General features: G+C 55.3%; 2 protein-coding genes across 6 annotated transcripts in view; both read right to left on the minus strand.

Moving 5' to 3' along the window:
• Positions 1-202: 202 nt before the first annotated feature.
• On the minus strand, positions 203-10,280 carry ZBTB47 (zinc finger and BTB domain containing 47). Its single transcript, XM_032861073.1, has 6 exons — positions 10,059-10,280; positions 4,852-6,420; positions 3,114-3,261; positions 1,862-1,977; positions 1,093-1,237; positions 203-810 (listed from the first exon to the last, which is right to left on the minus strand). Exons 1-6 carry the CDS (start codon positions 10,059-10,061, stop codon positions 449-451), a joined length of 2,343 nt encoding a protein of 780 aa, XP_032716964.1. The 5' UTR covers positions 10,062-10,280; the 3' UTR covers positions 203-448.
• Positions 10,281-15,506: 5,226 nt separating this feature from the next.
• The window catches only part of NKTR (natural killer cell triggering receptor), a 59,056-nt gene continuing 52,228 nt past the window's right edge, over positions 15,507-22,334 (minus strand). For 4 of the 5 annotated variants that reach the window (XM_032861074.1, XM_032861076.1, XM_032861077.1 and 1 more), the window contains 4 exons: positions 21,174-21,269; positions 20,495-20,551; positions 19,867-19,971; positions 15,507-18,366 (listed from right to left, as the gene is read on the minus strand). In XM_032861074.1, the coding sequence (XP_032716965.1) occupies positions 18,279-18,366; positions 19,867-19,971; positions 20,495-20,551; positions 21,174-21,269 (346 nt within the window). In that variant the 3' untranslated portion in view covers positions 15,507-18,278. The remainder of the gene's footprint in view (positions 18,367-19,866; positions 19,972-20,494; positions 20,552-21,173; positions 21,270-22,334) is intronic. The other variant, XM_032861075.1, reaches the window with a different exon arrangement.

The following is a 22,334-nucleotide window of genomic DNA, read 5'->3' on the forward strand; positions in this document are numbered from 1 at the left end:
AAGCTGACCTGGGCTTGCCTGGCCAACACCCTCCAGCTCAGGCCTCAGGCAAGTGACCCATCACACCTGCTCCCAGGCTCTCCCTCCCTGCTGTACCTGCCGGCCTCCAGCAACCCCCTCACCTGGAGGGCGTGCTGCAAACAGGTTGCTCTTTTCTTTTTCCTTCACTTCCAAAAAAAAAAAAGAAAGAAAGAAAGAAAAGAAAAGGCAAAGGCTTCAAGGAGTCACTGAAAGGGGGGGCACTTGGGAGTGAGGCTCCCCCTACCCCGCACAGGGGGCCACCAGCCTGCACACCCCCATGGTCAGGGGCCTCAAGCGGCACAGGTCCAGCCACGTCTGGAGATGGGGGTGGCCAGTGTCGCTGTCCAACCCCAGGCAGGAGGGGCGGGCTGGGGTCCCTCCCAGAGGCGGCCCCGGGCCTCCAGACCCCGCGTGTGCGCTCCCGCAGTCAGTTGTTGGCGCTCATCCTCCCACCGGGAGTGGCAGTGGTAGAGAAGAGTGGAGGTGGGGGCGGGAGGTGGGGCGGGGGAGGCAGGGTCTGGGGCAGCCCCGGGAGCAGGGGCAGCGTGTGCGCGGGAGGCTGGGCCGGGGCCAGGCCGGGGCCGGAAGGGGGGCCGTCGCCCGCCAGGGGGTGACTGACGCGGAAGCATTTCTCCTTGTGCGCCTTGAGCATGTTGGAGAAGCGGAAGCGCTGGCCGCAGACGTCGCAGGGGTACGGCTTCTCGCCAGTGTGTGTGCGCCGGTGCCGCTTCATGTTGGGGCGGCTGGTGAAGCTCTTGCCACAGATCTCACAGATGTACGGCTTCTCCCCTGGGCGTTGACACGGGCAGAGGGGCGTCACCGAGAAGTCGGCGCACCCCGGCACCCGCGGGGCCTCCCTGCCCAGGGAGAGGTGCGGAGGACGGCGCTGAGCACCCCCCCACCCCCCCACCCCCAGAAGAGTGAACGGAGGCCCGGAGTGGAGAAGGGGTGCAGCTGGGGCCATCGCAGGCAGGCATCCTGGGGCAGCGCGGGGAGGGGGGCGGGGGGGGGGAGCCCCCCTCCTGCAGCCTTGCACTCCGCCCCCACCCCGCCGTTGGGAAGTGCGCGTACCTGTGTGGGTCTTCATGTGCTCATCGAAGTACTGCTTCATGTTGAAGTCCTTGCCGCACCACTGGCACATGAACTGCTTGTGGCCGATGTGGATGCTCATGTGGGAGCGCAGCTGGTACTTGTACTGGAAGCGCTCGTTGCAGTTCTGCCGGTGGGGGGAGGGTGAGGCCCAGGCGCAAGGTAGAGAGCAGCAAGTTGGGGAGCAGCTGCGGGGACTTAGGGGCCCAGGGCGGACACACACGGAGAGGGGCTCCTGGGGCAGGGGGCGCAGGGGCAGAGAAGGGTTAAGGGCGGCCAGGGCCCAGGCCCGGAGGGAAGGCAGGAAGTGGGAAAAGGCCACAGAATGGAGGGAGTCGTCCTACATAAGGCCACGGCCCCCCATCCTTGCTCCTTGTCGGAACACCGTCCCCCACCCTCCGACTCTCCCACCCCCCACCCCGCAGCCTGCTGCTCTGCCTGAGATGTGCCTCTCTGGACCTCTCCAGACAGTCTGTCCCCTGCCTGGTGGCAGACCAAGGGCAGGGCTCACCTTGACTGTGTGGGTGTTGGGTCAGGGAGGGGTGGCTGAGGGTGGGGGTGGGAGGGGGGCAAGTGGGCAGTGGTGGGGTCAGAACGCTGTGGGAGGTGGGGGCCACAGACACCAGGGGGCCACCCCTCTTTCTGAATCCTGGACTCCACTGCCCCCAACTCCCTGGTTGTGAAACAGCTGCTGCTCCTGACCCCTGAGGGTCCAGGGTGGCCCTTGGGGCAGGCAGAGAAAGGGACTCACCTCACACCGGAAGGGTTTCTCCCCAGAGTGCTGCAGTGAGTGCACTTTGAGAGACATGCTTCGTTTGAAGGACTTCCCACAGGTCTCGCAGGTGAAGGGCATGTCCTTGGTGTGGGCTGTGGGGCAGGCCATTATGTCTCAGAGTGACCTCCACGGCCGCTCCTAGGGGATCCCTGCCTAGCCACCTCCCATACTGGGCCTCCAGGGAGGCCCCTCTGCTTCACGGTCTGCCTCAGAGCCTTGGTCTAGCACCTGGGGCTGACTTTGGGGCAAGGACCCCAAGCAGTACTGGCTTCGGCTCAGACCCTAGCCCCGCCACTGGCTCTCCGCACTGCCTCTGTGCGCCTCAGAGTGTCCTTCTACGGAGAGAGGCCAGGAGTGGTACTGAACCTCAAAGGTGGGCTTTACAGGGGATGACACTAGGTAGTCCAGAGGGAATGGCTGTGTTCCCCCCAAAACCACGGACAGATGAAGACAAACAAACTCTTCAAGGAAGTGACTGGGGCCAGAGAGTTCCCCTTACAGCTCAGAGCTGAGGAAGCTGAGCCCAGGAAGACCACCAGTCCTGGGCTATGCAACATACTCCTGGCCTGGACCTCCACCCCAGGGTCCCAGCTCCCAGGAGGCTAGAGAAAGGGGTAAGACCTGGCCCGGGGCCACACCTCTCTTGAGCCCCAGACCGGAAGCTGGCAAAGAAAGGAGGGCCACTCTAACACCAGACTGCCAGTCAGACCCTCCTAGAGGGGAGGGACAGCCATCCCAAGACAGAGGAGGAGCCCAGCACACATTTGTGGGGGCCTCCTCATTCAGAGGAGCCTGAAGGCCTATAAGGGCTGTAAGGTGAGAAAAAAATGAGAGGCACAGTTGTCATCAAACTGAGACAGGGCCTGTGTCAGCCCATAAGGCATTCTGTGTAATTTAGGAAAAGGTATTTCTTTCCCTGGTGGCCAAAACCCCATGCTAAGATGCATAGTCTGGTTAGCAGTGTGCCAGCTGGATTCTGGGCGCCCCCTTCCATCTTGTCCAGGAACGCTTGCTCAGTGTCCAACTTGCCCAACCGTACATGGTAGCCCCAACCTCTGAGCCTATCCAAGTCACACCTGCTACTGCAACAAGTTTTCCCAGGCTTCCCAGTTGAGAGGGGCCTCCTCACACCTTCACGCTGCCCTGGGATGAGAAGTCCTTCCCAGCACAACCAGCAGCTGGCCCAGCTCTGACCCCAGACCCCATTCCCTCCTAGGGCCAGACTTACCAACCATGTGCTTGCGCACATGGGCCATGGTGTAGAACTTCTTCTCGCAGATCTCACATGAGAACTTCTTCTCTGCATAGCCATGCACGATCTTGTTGTGCTCGTGGAGAGACCAGAGCTTTTTAAAAGCTTTGCCACACGTCACACACTGCAAAGGGAGAGGATGTTAGGCCCTGGGTCCTTCGTCAGGACTGTGTGCCCTGGGACAATCTGCCCCTCTCTGGACCTCAGTTTCTGCACGTGGACTGTGCTGGAGGGAGAGCCCTCGATGTCCAGCAGCCCGCCAAATCTGACATTCTGGGAGTTGGGGATAGTAACTCCCTAAAAAGATGCCCACCTACCCTGAGCTACGGCCTGGGGCCCTTCCTTACCCTTGAACTGGACTCGGGTCAGGGACCCCCTATACAGGAAGCTCTGACTCCGTGCTCATTTCAACAAGGCACCTGTCTACCAAGGGGAAACACATAACTGGCCGAAGGGCCACGGTGTGTGAGGAGGTTGCATACAGTGCATGGAGAAGCCCTTCTCAGATCCCACATCTGGCCTCTTCCCTGCCAGGACCTATGCCCCAACACCCTGGAGATCCCGAAGGAGAGAGGTGCCAAAGTGCTGGCTGGGGTGGGGAGAGGCAGGGGTCCTGAGTCCCATGAGGAAATGGGATGGTAGTGGGAACCCCAGGGGCCATGCTCCCCTCCTCCTCTTGTCCTCCCCATCCCCACAGAAGACACTTCCAGAGGGTTGGAACAGGTCAGAACTGGGGCAGAACTGGACTCGGGTCAAGGTGCCCAGGTCAGAAGAGGTACATGCAGCTTTCCCCTCCGAAAGGAAGGTTCGGGTGTGTGCAGTGGAGAGACAAAGGGCAGCCCAGCGGGCAGGCAAGTGGGAACAGGTGCAGGAGGGCGGGGCAGGAGACCAGGTAACCCTCCAGGTAACACTTTCTCCACAGGGCACTGCAATTAGCAATTAGCTCAGGCAATTAGCACTCGCCTACCTGCTGCCCCCACAACCCCCTCGTGGCCAGAAGGGATAAAAAGCAGCCTGGCGGACCCTGTGCTGCCTGCACCCTGGGAGGCAGAGCTGGCGCACACTCAGGCCAACGAGGCCTGGCAGCCAGCCCAGCCCCCCTGCTTGGCCCCGGCAGCCCCTGCTTTTCCCAAATTTCTCATCCAATCCCTCTTCCCAAGCCCAGGCCAGCTGGCATCTCCAAAGAGCTGACAGCAGGGGCTTCCTCCTCCGGGCCACCCCCTTGCTCTATTCAGCCTCTGTGGAAGTGGAAATGGCGCCCCCTCCGGGCAAACCCTGCCCCTCCTCGTCTGGGCTTCTGTGCGGAACCCAGCCTGAGAAACTATGCGTGGTGGCCCTGATGGCCTTCCAGCAGCCTTAGTATTTACTAAAACACAGGCTCACCCCTCCTCAGAGCTGGCTATCCATCAGCCTCAAGTACTCAGACAACTCCCTCCTCTCATCCTCCCCTCTGCCCCTCTGGCCAAGAGTACTGTTTGTTCCTGTCCCATCTGCACATGTCTCCATGTGCCAAAGCCCAGGTCTAGCTGCCTCCTCCAGGAAGCCCTCCTTGGTGTTCTCCCCTGAGTGCTCACCACCCTGGGCCCAGGTTGGCCCCATGGGCCAGGGGTAAGTGTGTCTGGGCACGGCAGGCAGCAGGACCCTGGGGGGCCAGCCTCCGGCCCTCCAGCCCAGCCCTGCCCCACCCGCCCTAGGAGGAGCCCCCCAGGCCCACCTGGATGTTGCGCTCACAGTCTGTCTGCCGGTGCAGTAGCAGCTCGCTCTCCAGCAGGAAGCGCTTGCCACACTGGTCACAGATCTGCATGCGGCTGTGGGTCACGTTCATGTGCTTCTCCAGGTACCAGCGGTTGTTGAAGACTCGAGGGCACTTCTGACACGGGTGGTGCTGCTTCTCTTCCAGCTTCACCTTGGCCCCCAGCCCGTCAGTGGCCTGTGGCCCTCGGGCCGCTGCAGGGGCTCCCCCTGGAGCAGGCTTGGGCCTCTTCCCACCCCGAGGCCTGGCCTCCTCGGGCTCAGGGGGGCCTCGGCGTTGGGCGTTCTCTCGAGACCGCGTGGCCATGCGGCTGTGGGGAGGGGGCTCTGCCCTGCTGCCCCGCCGCCCTGCTGGCCCCTGCCTGCTCCCCGCCTCCCCCCCTTCTTCCTCCTCTTCTTCCTCCTCTGAGCTCTCTTGATCCTGCTCACTGTGCCCTTCCTCTTCCTCCTCCTCTTCCTCCTCTGGCTCACTGTGCCCTTCCTCCTCCTCTTCTTCCTCCTCTCCCTGACTGCCACCCTCCTCTTCCTCCTCTTCCTCTTCCTCCCCTCCACTGCCGCCACCCTCCTCTTCCTCCTCCTCTTCCTCCTCCTCCTCCTCCTCTTCCTCCTCCTCGTCCTCTGAGTGTCTCTGCAGCCCGTCCTCCCGGCCCAGCACCATGGTGGCCGGGCCTGTGGTGGAGCCTGGCTTGCCCTCAGGCCCCGTAGACACGTGCAGAGTCTGGTTGTTGAGGTTCACCTCCACGATGATCTGGGACTGCTCCCTGCGGCTGTAGGTGCCGGAACCCCCAAGCTCTTCCTCCAGCCCCTCCCCGCCCTCCAGCTTGCAGAGGCTGCCCGGGGGCCCACTGGCCTCCTCGGCACCACCCTCCTTCTCCTCCTTGAAGAAGGGCTGAGCCGGCCCAATGGCGGCCGGCACCGGGCCCCCCGCAGTCCCGGCCCCGTCCTCGACACGCACGGAGTAGGGGTCAGGGCCCTCACGGGCATAGATCTTGGGCAGGCCCGGGGCGTCTGCCTCCTGCTTGATGTCGCAGTAGTAGGGGGGTGCGGCCGGGGTGCAGCCCCCGGTGGCCGGCGGGGCCAGGGCCACGGCGCTGGGGCCCGGGGGGCCCAGGGAGCGGGCGTCCAGCAGCTCCTGGCAGGATGCGGCGATGTCGGCCATCTGCAGCAACGAGGCGGCGCTGAGCACCTCGTGCACGTTGGCCGCGTTGACCAGCAGCTTGGACGTGTAGATGAAGTTGAGGATCTGCTGCAGACCACCGGGGGCCAGCGCCTCCAGGGACAGCTCCACGCGCTGCAGCTGCTTGTTCTGGGTGAAGAGCGAGTGGAAGAACTGGCTGTAGGCAGCCAGCACGCCCTTGTGTGCCGGGAAGACACTGCGTTGGGGGACCAGCACCAGGTCCACGTCGCAGAGGTCGGGCTGGAAGAGGCGCTGCTCGTTCAGGCGGCCCATCAAGCAGGCAAAGTGTAGGGCCACGTCCTCCACCAGCGAGAACTCGGCCGCCGGTGAGTCTGTCGTCTTCTCAACCAGCAACTGCGAGGGGCGGAGGGGGGGAGCAGAGGGCACAGGTCAGGTCAAGGCCAGCAACCCGGGCAGCGCCCACTGTGCAGGAGGCAGCCTGCCCGACACTCCAGTCTCCGTGTTCTAGAAAAGGACCCGAAGCTCTGGCCAGGACGCGGGGAGCCAGGGCTCGGGCCCAAGCCAGCTGCCCCTCAGAACTCAGATTCCAATCACGACTGGCAGCTCCTGAGTGAGTTGGTTAACTTTTCTGGGCGTCCAGCTCTTCCCTGTGAGACAGGAAGTCCTCCTGGGCAGGGAAGGGAAAGAGAAGGGAAGAGGAAGGAACAGGGACGAGGGTCACTGGCATCCCAGAGTGCATGGGACTTAGGGGCTTTCCATGCTAACACTGGGCCAGTCCGGGCAAACTGGGGCCAGGGGTCCACCCCAGAAGCAAGCATTCCTTCAGCAGTTCCTGAGCTCTGCGGATTCTCTCCCTCACATGCACAAATAAAGCCACGCCTGCCCGACCCCAGGCCCCTCCAGAATGAAAGGCTCACTGGCTCACTGCTTGGCCTCTGGCTACTACTGTGCCCCAGGGATAGTACCTAGGAACCCCTCACCTCACTGGCAGTGGGGCCTCAAGGCCTGGGCCTAAGGCTTTGCAGGGATAGAAATTCTTGTGAAGAAATCCAGGCCCAGACCTTGGTCTTCCTGCCCTGCTGGAGGAGGCCAGTGGGATCTAGGCAGCCCTTCCTTACTGGGCCAGGCTGCTGCCCAGAGCCTCAGGCCTGGCTGCTGGCATCTCCCCCTCACACAGGGGTTCTGTGGAGGTAGAAGGACACTGCTGTGTTTTCTGTCCACCAGGCTTAGAGACAGGAGGCCCCCAAGGCCTGCCCTAGACCCTCTTCCCTCTAGAACCCCAGAGCCCAGGTCAGGTGTGGTCCAGGCACAGAGGCTCGGAGATGGCCCCATCTTGGAAGCTGCACTACCTGGGGACTTTGGAGCCCCAGAGAGGCCCTCAAAGTTTGATGGGTCAGATTATCAGGCTCCTGAGCCACAACCAGCCCCTGTGAATTGTCCAGAATAAGGGCTGGGTCCTTATTAAATAATTAATTAATAATTAATCATTCCTGGGTCCTCCACAGCAGCTTTCCCAAAAGATAGCCAGCGCTGAGAAGCAGGCTGCCCACTCCCTTGCCCGGGTCCAGGGCAGAGTTTTTCAGTTACCATCTATGGATCACTTGCCTGGCTGGACTAAGCCTGCATGGTCCAGTTTCTGGCCATCCTTAGGCCCTGTCGAGCTGGATCAGAGCCTCCTATATGTGAGGAATACCTTGCCTCACTGCCACAGAGCCATCAGGTTTTCTCCCCCAAGCACCTTCCCTGCAAGCCCGTCCATCCACAGCCCACCCCAACCCTCCATGCTAGTCCTTCCACTGGTGGGGCAGCAGCGGTGGGCCCAGACTGGGCTGGGAGGGGGGAGGTGATATCTGGGTTCACCTTCTCAGTCACCTGAATGAGAATCAGCCTGGGGTCTCAGGATGAACCTCAAAGAGCCTCAGGGGCAACCTGCTTCCAGATCTGTTCCTGGCCCCCCACCCCACCACTGCACACCCAGCCATGCCCAGCAGCACCCACCCGATGCTCTCCAATCCCCGTCTGGCCACTCTTGACCATGGACGCTACCTCCCTTGAGTTCTCCTACGCCTCCTTCCCCTCGGCCAAGAAGCCACCCATCTGCCCCCTCTGTCTCAGGACTGCCGGCCTATCCAGGCCGGGCCAATCTAACGGGGACATGGTGCCAAGTCCCTCCCACCTCCCTCCTCTGACTCATTCTGATTCATCTTCTGGGACCAAACTCTATTGCACAGATGGGGAAACTGAGGCTCAGAACAGATGGGGAAGGTCGCACAGTGCGCAGTGGCAGAGCTCCTAGACTCCCAGCTCTGCTTAAGGCCAGCCCTTCCCTGCTGGGCAGGACTGGACACCCCTCCCCATGGATGGATTTCTTGGCATTTGATGCCTGAAAAAGCAGGAAGAGGCATCTGGGGAACCTCTGACTCAGAGGACCAGCTGTGCTTGCCGGGACCCCGCCATTACCCCCGCCACCTGCAGGTCCATGAGAGAGCAGTGTGCAACCTGGGCTGTGACGGGGCCCCTAAGGGCCACCAGGGGCCAGACAGGGGCAGAAGTGGCTTGGATAAAGGCCCGTTCAAGCCAGGTCTGTTGAGGGGAGCACATCCTAGGCAGGGCCCCCAGCCCTCTCTGGTCTCCCATCAAAGAATGCCCCCCAGTGCCTACCTGGCACTGGGGAAAAAAAAAAAGGCAGTGCCTGACATTTCTGTGCGCAGATCTGGTGCCAGGGCCCCCTGATCTCAGCAGGGAAGGAGGGGTTAGCTCAGAGAATAATGGGTGCCCCAAAGACTCTGTTCCCATGCCAGAAAGCCCCAAGCCAGTGCCACTCCGCACCATGGAGGGGCCCAAGAGTCTCCACCAGGCACCCTGACTGGACTTCCTTGATGGCACACCCATGCTGCTGGGAGTCCATAACCCATCAACTACCTCAGCAGGGCTCACCGTCCCCCTGCAACCCCGCCTGGCAGCTCCCATGCAAGGCCCACCAGCTGCACTGCCCCCCCCCCATCCCAGCCAGATGGGCGAGTTCCCTGAAACTGCACACATGCCTCCCTATCATGGGGGCCAGCTGCAGCCATACACCCCACCCTCAAGTCCAGCCCAGGAGGACCTGAGATGCTAGAACAGGGGAGTGGTTTGGGCTCCCACTGCCAGGGGGTGTCAAGCCCTCAAACTCTATTTGCAAGCGACATTGGGGGCGGGGGTGGTGTGGGGAGAGGCCAGGTGCCAGGGACTCCTGCCTTGACTGCTCCCCAGGGCCAGAGCCTTCTGCTTCGAAGGGGTACCCTGTCTCTGTGCCATGAAGCCCCACAGGCTCCCTAGCCTGCCCCAGTGCCTCCCTGGAGGCACTGGGATGAAACCTGGGCAGACATCTGCACCACCTCCCAAACGCCCACGCCAATCCTTACTGCCCCGCAGCCCGGTGTGGGGAGGGGGGCACCCACACTGAGCAAGGGGGCATAGGTTCATGACTCCCAGGCGCCTCCTTTTGGAGAGGGGGTATCTGTGCCAGCCTCTTCTGCACTCATGGCCCCACTCCTTTCCCAGGACACAGGCCCAGAGAGGGCAGAGGACTGCCCCAAGGTCACACAGTAGTTTGGACAGGAGCTGAGGACGTCCCGCCCCAACACACCCCGCTTGGCCCAGTCGCCCCAAATCCCCAGGCAGGGCGGCTCCAGCGCCCACGTGGCCCAAGGCCCAGGCGGGAATCCGACCTCCCCCCTCCCCCGCATCACCCAGTCCGAGGGCGGCGCCGTCCTAGGCTCAGAGAAGCGCCCCCCTCCGCGGGTGCCGAGTAAGACCTCGGCCTCTCGCGCCCGGGCCCCCACCCCAGGAATTTAACCCCCTCCCCGCCGAGGGCCGCGCCACAGAGCCGCATTCCTGGCCCGCGGGGACCCGAGAGAAGGGGCCGGGGAGACGCGGCGAGGGAGAAGATCCCTCCAACTCCTCCACCCGGAGCCGGCGGGCCGTACGCTCGGGAGGGCAGAGTGGGCAGGTGGGCGGATAAGCGGGGGGACAGGCAGGGCCTTGCGTACCATGGTGCCGTGGCGCTGGGGGCTCACAGGGCCCCGCGGGATCGCGCTGCCCCCGGCGGCCGGGCCGGGGCCGCTCCATGAAGCGCCGCGCTGGGGGCCGCCCCCGCGCAGGGCCCCGCGACCATGGCCCCCGGGGGCGCGGCCGGGCGGGCGGAGGCGCAGGGCCGCGGCGAGTCCAGCCGCCGAGCAGCTGCGGCCCCAGAGCCTCGGGCGCGGCGGGCGGGGGGCGCGGGGCGCCGATTGGAGCCCGCGCGTCAGCTGGGGCCGCCGTCTGGACGCTTAAAGGGCCAGGCCGCCCTGCGTGCCGGCGGGGGGCGCGGACACGCGTGGTGTGCGCGATTCCACCGCAGTCTGCTCTGCCTCGGGCCGCCGGGGCCCCCAGCCGGGTCTCACTGCTCCCATCCCAACCGATGGGCCCCGGCTTCACTCTCCTGCGCCGAGCCCCCTTTCTGCCGGGAAGTTCGTCCCAGAGTCTAATCTCGGTGCCTTCCAGAAGCGCCACAGAGGCGGGGTCGGAGTAGGAGGCGGCCCTGAAATCGGGAAGCTGGGCGCGCCCACTCCCCAACTAGCTGCCGAAAGCCTTCCACCTGCTCCCCTGAGCGACCCCAAGCTGAGAGACCGAACCCCCGTACCCTAGCCTCGCTCACCACCCCCACCCTCTGGCCTGGGCCGCTTTGACCTGAGGGTGAGTCTGGGATCTCCAGCTAGCCCGGCCCCCCACCCCTAGCCCAAGACAGCCCAGGGCTCATTTTGCTCTGTGCTGGTTGACCCATACCTACCTGGTGGCCTCCTCTGGCTGCTCGCGCCCTCGCTAGGGCGGGAGATACAAGAACTCAGACTACAGCAGCAGCAAGCAAGCCTTGAAGGTGGCGGGCCCAGGCAAGATGAGCGGAGTGAGGGCCAGAGGCCGGGGGGCCCCGCTGCACCCCTCCCCCATGTGACCCGACCACTGCTGAGTAGCCTCCCCGCTCAGCCTCTGCTGGGGAGATGCAGCTAGGCCGGCGGAATGCTGCTCTGGCATGGACACCAGTGGGGGCAGGGGGCAAGCCGTGCTGGCAGGAGGCTGCAAAGGAGCGCTGCCAGCCTGAGCAGGCGGCAGGGTGGGGACCACAGGGCGCTGGCCTGGCAGGGCCTAGGTGGTAGCTGAGCCACCAGGGTGGAGAGGGAGCCTCTTGTGGGCCACTCGTGTGGCCCATGTTATCATTCCAATGCCCTCCTGTGCCCCCCACCCCGCCCCAAACTGGCTGCTGCCCTATCTCTGGTCACTCTGATAGTGCCCTCGCCCCGACAGTCCCCGCACCCCTCTGGGCACACGGGCCCATGTGCTTACACAGCAGCCCCTGCCTGGCTGGAGTAGGGGCCCCTGGGGATGCCATCTTCCTCCTGAGTGGGCAGGGACTCTAGGGCCTGCTCAGAGTCACTTGGTTCTGGGTGCCAGGGGAGGAAATGGAACAGAGGTGAAGATCCCAGGCAGGCGCCATCAGAAAGTCTGATGGTCTGCCCTGTAACATGGTAAGGGCCTCCTGACTCCAGGGCCAGGAGAAGACATCTCAGAGGCACGGATGGGGGTGACCAAAAGAGTGCCAAGATGAAGGGGAAGAACACACAGAGCTAGATGGAGCGTGGGGAGGGCCCCTGGGGGATAAGGGCGTGGGAGGAGAGTGGGGGCACAGCCGGGGACATGCCCCCAGCAGGAGCCACTGCAGACATCCCTCACTTCTGTGACCATGGTAAGTGCACAGACAGCCAGTCCAGCTCCTGGAGGCCTCAGGCTGAACCCAGGCCAGAGTGGCCTGCATGCCTGACCAAACTTGTCACCCCCAGTGCTGCTTTCTGCCTCGTCCTCTATTCTAGCCACAGTGAGCTGGAAGGTGACAGGGGAAGGATTGTGTACCCATTACAGAGCAGGACAAATCACGTAGCTGGGCACCAGTGTCAGGAGCTGGGGAAAGGAGAGTTTGGGAGAGAGTGGCCTCCCCCGAGGGCTAGAAGGAGCCTGGCTGTATGGACTGCTCCGGACACTCCTGGGCCCACTTCCAGCCAAGGCTTGGCAAGGGGGCGTGGCCAGCATTACATAACCAAGGTAGGGCTGCTGGCCTCTTTGGGATTGGTCTTGCTGCAGCAGTCAAGCCAAGGAGGGGCTGGAGGTTGGGGTGAGAAGAGGAGGAACAGGGGTCTATGTCCCTGAAGACCACAGCTGTTCCCCTCTTGCTTCTCTGGTCTCTAGCCCATCTACTAGGGGAGCCCCAAGGGCAGAGGCAGCTCTGGGAGAGGCTGCTGGCACTTGGGTCCCATGAACCAGGCAGGAAGGGGCCGTTTGAAAAGCCCAGTATGGTCAGCTCAAATGGGTACACTCAGGAGTTGAGGACTGACAGTTAACTAGAGCAGAGGGAGAAAAGGGGTACTCCAGGCAGAGAACGGCCCCTGCAAAGGCCAGGAGAGCAGAGACAGGATACCATCTGCAGGCAACTAGAGGCGATTTGATATGGTAGAGTCAAGGTTCTTGTCGGGTGGGAGTGGCTGGCTGGATAGGGATGACAAAATTGCTCTTGGCTTTGGAGAGGGCCTTGCCCTGGGCGCTTCACTTCAATGTTGGTCAAGGCAGGCTTTCTGGACTGGGTTATTGGGAAGGACGATCCCAGGTCAGAATCCCAGGCCCCAAGGGTAATCCAGTTTGTGGAGACAGGTGGGGAGCTGGGTGATCCTTTGGACACTTGGGGTTGGGTGCTGGCAAGGTCAGCAAAGCCATGCCCCTGCCTTGAGAGGTCAGCTCATGGGTGTCCTCATAACTTCCCGAAGCATCTAGCCTGGTTTCTGTCCCGTGTCGAGGAGAAACAGACCCAAACTGTGTTAGGGCAGTTCCCAGGCTTGCCTGGGGACACCAGACTCTCCCCTACTGAGCCTAGAAATAATAAACAGCCCAGGGTGGGATTAGGGTGTGTGTGTGTGTGTGTGTGTGTGTGTGTGTGTGTGTGTACATGCATGTGTGCCCAGGACTCAGCCTCCTTAGGCAGGCAAAAGGCTGTATACCTGCTGTAGCTGCGATAGGACAGTAGAGTGGACAGTGTCCGGGAACAGAAGGGGACAACACAGCATTAAGTCAGTGGGATGGTAGGGTTCGAGCTACCCGCTAGGGGCTGACTCCGGTCCCTTCAGGGTTGGAGAGCATGGAGCTCTGGGTGTGGAGCTGGGGGTGTTGCTCCTGTGTTCTGCCACCATTGAGCACCACACTAATAGGCTACAGCTGCTGGGGGTGTGGGGGCCTAATTCAAACCGGCAGGTTGCCCAGTTCCCTCCTGCTGTGTAAACATCATGGCCTTGGCATTCACATTCGAGGCCTCCCCAGAAGCTTCTAGGATCCTCTCCCACCCTTTTGGTTCAAGGGACCCTCCACATGAAACCTGTGGGCTCCTACCCTCCTCCTGGAGGCAATCCCAGGGGCCAGCGTCCCTGGACCTTTGATGTATCCTTGGTTCTGAGCATTTAATTCTCACTACTTTTAAGGAGGAGGCTTGGTATCCCAGATTTTCATTTGAGGAGCCGAATTATAAAGGTCAAGCAAGTTATCTAGTTACTCAATTAGGAATTGACAGAGTAGAACTTGAACCCAGGCAGTGTGGGCCTAGCTCAAATCTCTTAAGGACTGTACCGTAGAACAGTTGCCAGAGAGGTCTTAATTCAAAATAAAATCAAATTAGGCCTGAGGCACTGAGATTAGTGGGGTCCTTCTCAGCCCCCTTCTCTGGGAACCTGGCCTGCTGGTAGAGATGCTGGTTGCAGGAGGACCTGGGTAACCCCCTGTAGGCCAGCTCCTCACCAGACAAGACTGGGAAGGGACGGGTACCACCAATTTCCACGTCCAGTGCGCCCGTTGTGCACACCCTCCTTCAGGGCTTGTGAGCCAAGCAATGGGCAATCCAAGTCCTCTTAGTACACAGAGCAGTCAGAGGCTCAGGGTCAGGACTCCAGAGGCGGAATGTAGGTGTCTCTGCTGCAGCCCCGGGTCACTCCTTTTTTACTTATTTCCTTGGGGCTCTAGGCCAGTTGAGGAGACCCAACAGTGCTCAGGCTAGCCTGTGGAGCTATGAATGGTGGGCCCAGGGTCTCCACGAGGCAGAAGTACTTGGCCTCAAGACTGGCACAGTTCACGGTGGCCGGGTGATTTACAGGGGGAGGGGAAAGGGGCAAGGAAGCACTGCCTCTACCAAAACCTCTAAACAGACCAGTAGAGCCTCCTGCCTCCTTTGTGTCCTGGCAGTGTGCCCTCCCCTCCCCACCCCTACCCCCTACCCCGCACCCAAGGACTTCTTCCAGCCCAGGATTCCTCTCAGCTTGTGTTCCAACTCATTCTCTCCCAAGTCTCTCCTGGGACTTCTTTCTAGAAACCCGCTCTCGAGTCCAGGCTCTTCAGCGAGTGAGGTAGGCTTGTGAGGCGTGGCTTCCAAGCCTCACCTGGCCAGCTGATTTGCATCACTAGCTCAGCAAGTTTCTCTGCACCAACTACAGCTTCCCCTCCTTCCCCAACAGTGATGCCAAGCCAGTGTTCAGTGTCACTTGTGATAGGGGCATATTTCTTGAATTCTCTTACCTCTTATTTAATGCCCAGCTAATTCAGAACAGCCAGACCAAAGTCCTTGACACATTTCCCTCCAGCACCGCCCAGCTGATCAAAGCGATCATTATCAGAATGATAACATGAACAGAATCAGAGTGTGAACAGAATGCTGGAGCTCACTAAAAAGGAACCTCACTTGGGGACTCCCCTACAGCAAAAAGACTGAAATTTTCTTTAAATTTTAGTGCATCTAGATTTGACTATTGTCAGGGATTCTGACTTGGGCGTCTACCGTTAATTCTGAAAATTGAATCTCTGCAAGTCTGTGACAGGTTATGTTGTATTCACTAAGAAAATACATATTCCTCTGAGTTCTGAGGAGAAAAAAGTTAATTGTACTTGCCCTGCAAATTCTCATGTGGACACTAAAAATATCACCATGAATGCTTTCTCAAGGAGCGAGTGCCGTGTGCTCAGCGAACCACTGTCAGGGCGGGAAGGCGGAGGCTGTCCGGGGTGCGGACAGCTAAGTGTGCTATCCCGAGGCAGCAGCTCCCAGATGAGAGGGGACCCGTCCCTCCTCAGCAAAGGCATCTGTAGGCAGGTCACCTCAGCTGAATGACCACAAAGCCCAGGGGAAATGTGGAGTTTGCAGGGGAAGCGAGACCAAGCACCATCAACGCTTCTCTGGGTACTGAACATCCCCATCTCTGCCTGAGGTTCTCTCCAGCTCCACCTCACGCCCCACCACGAACACTCAGCCACAGGATGGAAATGAGCTGCAGAGATGAAGTCTCTCTACTGGCTGGGTCAGCAAAGAGACCCCACGGTTCCTTTTCCGCTTCAGAGAGATCTGAAGTCTGGATGAGTAAAATAAAGATGAAACAGGCAGATTTAGACTAAGTATATATTTTAATTTCTACAAGGTCCCCCTTTCAAGTTTTAGGAACATTTAAATGAAGTGTATACAAATTAGACATTGCCGATATGTACAAAAGTATTTCCTACAGGTTTTGAACAATACCAGCTATATCATGTTTCATTTGCAGTAAACAAGATGTTACAAAAACAGTCCAATAATACATTTTCTATTAAGAAGCACAATACACAACATAATTAAATTTTATTAAAAAATAACTTAAAATACAGAACAATCCCCTCTAGGCAGAAAAGCTATTTTTGTAGTTCATTCAGTAAACACACAATTGAATGCGGCGGCTGAGGGCTGTTCTTTTCCATGAAGGAAACAATTGAGGCTTCTAGGGCCCACCTTTTTGGGATGAAACTTCCCCACAGTGGGCAGTTATTGTCTGGGTTAGGTGGGGTTCTAGAACAGCCTGCCCCCACCTGCACCCCTGCTTCTACCCCCATGCCAGGACCCTGCACCTATGCAGCCACTCCTGTGATTATGCTGTGTTCTATGGCAGAGCTGACATGAAAATAGGGAGACTTGATGAGTGGGCTTGATCTAATCACATGAACCTTAAAAATGATGAGGAAGCCAGAGAAATGGGAAGTATAATGGGCCACTGAGGGTTTGAAGATGGAGGGGGAACGGTCAAGAAGAGCGCGAGCAGCCTTCAGGAGATGAGGGAGAAGTCTCTGGCTGACAACCAACAAGGAACCGAATAAACTTGGGAGGAGATTCTTCCCGAGAGTCTCCATAAAGGAATGCTGCCCTGCTGACGCTTGATCTCAGCCTCATGAGAGAGACCCTGAGCAGAGAATCCAGCCATACTGTGCCAGACTCACAAGCTACAGAACTGTGAGCTAAGAAATGGGTGTTGTTCTAAGCTGCTAAGCATGGGGTAATTTGTTACATGGCAAGAGAAAACCAGTATTGTCCAAGGGTAGCTTTTCTTAACCTAGTTAGATCTGGCAATTTCTGTTTGAGTTCTGAATGTAGTTTTTTTTCCCATGGAGTATTACAGGCAACTTTTGGAAAACCCTTCACATGAATCACATATTGTTCTGCATTCACTAGGAAGTAGGTCTAGTTGACTTGGGTCCTTTTTTCCTAATGTACTCTTGTCTATCAACCTGGCGAACAGCTGACCATTTAACCCTGTTTACGAACCTTTTATGGGTGATGGTTTTAAAATATCCAAGGTCACCCCTCCACCCATCAAGGGCTGTCAGATCCCTCCAACTGAGGGTTCTTTCCCACTTCTCAAGTACCCCAAGCAAGGCCTGGGTAGGGTGTGCAGAATTCCACATCAAACATCCAATATGAATTTCTTCTGCATAACTGGCTTAAACTGGCACTAAGGTGATTAAGTACACTTGGGGGAAAAACTCAAAAGATTAAACACACACACACACACACACACACACACACACACACACCAGTTTTTACAGGTCAAATCACTTTTGGAGGAACCACCCAAAGCTGAAAAGGTTGTCGTCTGTGCAGTCCTGTACCCCTCTTCCCCTGTTGTCCCAGACTTACTCATGTCTTGTGAGCATCACTAAGTCAGAGTGGGTCACAGTAGAAAGAGGAAAAACATGCTGGTGCTTAGAACAGTTCAGCTGCTGTTGGGGCAGATCCCTCTTACTTGAAAGACTTAAAAGCCCCCCAAAATGTCTCCAGGATGGTGGCAATGAGGTTCTGGTGGTACTCAGAAGTCTACTCGTCAATCCGCTCTTCCAGAGGCACGCGTGCCAGTTGTGTGCAACAGCCCCAAGGGGCCACACGACACCATGTGCCAATCCTGCCTGCTCCAGGGGACCCTAGGCCACAACGGAGCTTAAGAGAGACCCTCCAGATATTTAAAGTGAATACAGCTCAGAAGAAGGAACCATGCCTGGTTACCAGCGAATTAAAAAAAAAAAAAAAAAAAAATCACTTCTCTCTCCTCTGAGATTCTAACGTGACGTATACTTGAAGAGGCACCAAAAGGTACCGAGCACCAAAACAGGAACTGGAACAGAATTGTTCTTTACAATCTAAACTTCTGAGAGTATGTATTACAAAGCACATAAAACGTTAGGGCCTTAGACACAGTCCAGGTATTTGTAGTTAAGGCTGATTTATTCTTCCTAACCTCACCCACCAGGCAGGAGTAGTACAGATAGACGGTGGGCTGTATGATGACCACGCTCCTGATCCTCTGATAACAACCAAGGAAGGAAGGAAGGAATTAAGAACTCCAGAGCCACTGCCTCAGACTCCTGGCTACCATCAGTAACAATTCTGGGTGGTTTGTTTTTAAGAGCACATATGTATAAGACGGTGTAAGTGGTATATAAATATTTGGCCACCTTTACCAGTTCTTCACAGTTCTGTGCTTGGCAGCATATAGGCTAAAACCTGAAAAACGGGCAAAAAGAATCTGTATTCTAAGGAATACGTGAGATGGAAAGAAATAATCTAAAATAATATTGCAAATTATACTTAAATTTCATGACTTCTTGATTCAAGAAAATGAAATTCATTTCCATAGTTGGCTACTGTAAAATGTGGCATAAAAATATTTTTAGGAGACATATCTGTATTTTAAATTCTGTGCACATGTAAATGGACAATAACAATTAAGAAGTGCCTATTTTTGAAACTTATCTCTAATACTGAAATAGAACAACAGAATGCCATTAAGTTTCTTAAACTTTTAAGTTACCAGATATTTACAAACAAGATGTAATTTGTATCAAAAAAGGGGACATTTTCAACTATATGTGCTGCTTTCACTGGGGCTCCGGTGATGAGAGTAACTTCGGTCACTTTCACTGTCAGAGCCATAAGATCTACAACTCCTGTATAACAAAAGAAATATACAGACACCTTTTAACTTCAACCCTTTGAATTCCTCTTGAAGCTTCTTTTTTGATACAAGTGGCTTGAAAGCAATACTGATGGGGCAAAGCACAGTGGGTGGATGAGTGGGGTCCTGTCAGCAACAACAGTGCAGACTTTTCAAAGATGTTTTAAATGAGAGATGGCAGTAATACCAAGGTTAAGATGAAACATCGCATCTTGGGAAATTACTTAAAATCCACTCGTGCAATTGAGAATAATTTTCCATGTTACCCAAAATGAGTATTGATATTTAATTAGAGGAAGCGAGGGATAAAAAAAGGTACAAGAAGAGACTCATTAAAAATATGGAAACCAAAATGAGGACCCCAATGAGGGTGAAGGTGGGGCAGGCATGGACAGGACCACTGGGACAGTGCATCTGGAGAACCTGGCAACGGTCACCAGTTATTTTGAAAAATACTAGAGGAGGTCACTTTACTAGATGCTAGAGACATATACAGTAGACCAAACACAGTACAGTTTCCTGGGGCTCAAGGACCGCACAGAATAGAGGACAAGACAAACAGGCCACACTGTGGGGAGGCGGGAGTGACATAACTCAGGGTTATCAGTCAGGATGGCCCCCTGGGGCAGTGGGTTGCAGCTTAGACCTACAGGGTAGGTAGGTGGGAAGCTGGCCATCTCAAGAGGCGTGCGTATCTCTAGGCAGAAGGAGAGGTTCCAGCACATTAAAGGAGGAAAGACAGAAAATCCCCCGCTGGAGCTGGAAGGTAGACAGGCCTTAATGTGATGCTGAAGAGCCTGAACCTGCCCCTCTGGGCAGCAGGGAGCCCTTCAAGAGTTTCAAAATGGGAGGGGTCTACATCGCACTGACATTAGACAAGGATCACAGACTACAGTTGCAACGGATGGGGGAAATGTAAGACCAAAAGTGACCAGGAAAGGGACATTACAAAAAGTCACCATAAAGAGTATGGCAGTACCAGCCCAAACAGTTCTATAAAATGTAGTATCTATAAACATCTGTAATTTATATAAATATATTTTTACTAAAACTGATGCTATACGCCTCAACCCTGCTGTTGAAGCCAATGATGACATTTTAGTATACTTTTTTTTTAAGTTTAAAAAACTAATAAATTGGTTTAGCTCTTTTTAGCAACTGGCCCCATTTAAGGGAGTGGGACACGGTCTATGCAGCCTTCTCTCTTTACTCCCTCCAAAAACATTTACATAATCAGGATGTCAAAGCTCTATTTATGTGTCCAAGGGAATATAAATATTACAAAATCCATTTTAGATTCAAATATTAACAACAACCAACAAACTTGACCCGCAACCCTTAATACAAAAGCCACTTCCTGTGGGTTGCTAAAATTTAAGAGAAAGAAAGATTTCTGACCTCAGACGATTATGCTCTCTTCTACGAGCTGTTCGCCACCTCCCACACCAAATACCCACAGTACCGTGCAGCGCCCTGAAGGAGGAAGACCCACCTGGATCGCCTGTTGTAACTTCTGCCTCGGTGGTAACTGTCACTCCTCTGGCTCCGGCTCCGACTCCGACTCCTGCTATAGTAGCTATCGTAAGTGTAGGACCTGCTTCAACAGCAACAACACACACTTAAGTTCCGCATTCAAATACTCACAGGCTTCCATTTATTTTTATGATCTCCTCAGTGTTCTCTGACAACATGGGCACATCTGCACATGCACATCTGCACATGCACTTGCACATCTGCAAGTACTGGAGACATTTAACAAGGGCCCCAGTGAGGCTTACCACATGCAACAGAAAAATGTTCATTTCTTTTCTGCATTGAAAAATATCATAAAGTTAACACACTGATTTAGTCTGATTGAATCTGGTGGATCTTCTTAGGCCATTATATTCAATCAATACCTGCCATTACAACTGGACATTGATTGTCACTTTGACACTAGAGTACAATGGGCCAACAGCCATCAAAAAAAGCCTCATGTAGATAGAGATGATTTCATGAGACAAATACTTGTGTTTCAATTTTTCAACAGACTACAACACTTTTTAAAAGGGAATGACAGGTTTTATGAAATTCAGCTTTTCACTTCTGCCCCCATAGGTGGTTCCCCACCCCATCTGTACCTGGACCGACTGTGGGGGTCATACGAGCTGCTCCTGGATCTGCTCCTGCTGGATGTCCTGATAGGAATCACATGAGGGACCATCATTTTGTGAGTCAGGACACGTTATATCAAAAATCGAGACACTTATTTGCCATCAAGGAAAAAAACAATGAAATCCAGTAGCTGTATTTATTTCACTTATCAAAAGTATACTGGATTTTTTAAAAGCATGTTGGATTTCATTCTGATTAACTTTGATTCTTCTATGAGGTGCACATAACCAAAGTCACTGGGGAGGCTCTAACTGGACGGGCAGGGGAAGTCTGCACAGGTTCTGTGGCCCCCTATTAACAAATCAGTCCTCCTATCCCAATCCCTAACCCAAGCTAAGAGGTGACTACAGATGTGAACGGAGGTCAAGGATGATATACTGGAGTAGGGTGGGGGGAGAAAATGGGCAGGGCCTTTTTAAAAAAGATTTCTGCTGCTTCTCCTTCCTCACTCTGATAAGATCACATCCTGAGGACAGCCAGTGAGACTCTGACAGTTCCTAGAAAGAAACAACTAGACGAGACAATAGGCCTGTCTGGTATTTAGCAATGACAGGATCCTTCTCAACAGCTCCCCCACTTGGCCAGTGCAGGCCTTGAAAAGCAGACAGGATGCAGACCACGGTAGGGTGGGGTTCCCACACTCACCTGTGACTTTTGTAACTGCGGTAGGAACTGCTCCGGCTTCTTGTGCGGCCTCTGCTGTACCATCCTCTGCTGCGACTTCTGGAATAGCTTCTTGATCTACAGTTAAAAGTGAAAAAATAGAATTATATTAACTCACCATGCTGTTCAAATGAATCCTAGTAGGACTGGAAGGGGAGAACACAACAAAAGGAAAGGTCATTCACAAACTCTTCTCAGAGGGTTTGAAAGTGACAGCTAATGAGGGTTTAAGTCAAAGAGAATCAAATAAACCAGAAAAGGCTCGTAAAGGTATATTCATTGGAGTCCTATTTGTTAAGACCAGAAGAAGAAATAATCCAAAGCTCCATTAAATATAGAATGGGGGAGGGGAGAAGCACAGATATGCAGTAAAATATTCTCAAATAGCAAAATGAATGAAGTACAGCTACATACATCAACAGAGACATCTCTTGGAACATAATGTTCAGTGAAAAATGCATAGCTAGAACACATATGTAGGTATGTATATCTGTAAAGATTCTGTTGGAAGACATGCAAAAACACTATACAAATAGAAATATTTGTGGCAAAACTAAACAAAACTACAACAAAAATTTACAATACTGCTTAATTCTAGGAGAGAAGAGAAAGTAGAGTGGCATTGGGTAGGGACATAATCAGGATGTCAAAGCTCTATTTTTTAAAATCTAGACATTTTAAATTATTTATACCTAATCATTTAATTTTTTTCAACCTATTTAATATTTAATAAAACAAGGAACTTAAGTTAAAGTACAATTCTGCCCTTCTGCATTCCCTTGGCTCCCCACCCTTCTCCTCCAACTTTCCACCTGTTGTTTAGGACAGAACCATATCCCTATGTCTAGGCTACTTATGAAACGTCTTCATAGGTTTTATTTTATTCACTATGTACTTATGTTTTAGAAGACATGATCTACTTCCAGTTTATTAGAGAATGAACACATTATGTTCTCAGAGTCTACTCGATAATTACAGAGCAGATTCTGTGAGGTAACGAAAGATGAGTAGAAAATGGTCCCAGACTGAAGTGAATTCATAGCCTAGTAGGGGAGGCAAGGTTAGCTGCTGGTCTACTACCCATTCATGGCATAACTTAAAGCAAACTCCTCAGGCTTTCTAACCCTGTCTTCATTTATCAAG

The sequence above is a fragment of the Lontra canadensis genome, unplaced genomic scaffold (genome assembly GCF_010015895.1).
Source record: "Lontra canadensis isolate GAN:19392208 unplaced genomic scaffold, GSC_riverotter_1.0 scaffold20, whole genome shotgun sequence".
NCBI lineage: Eukaryota > Metazoa > Chordata > Mammalia > Carnivora > Mustelidae > Lontra > Lontra canadensis.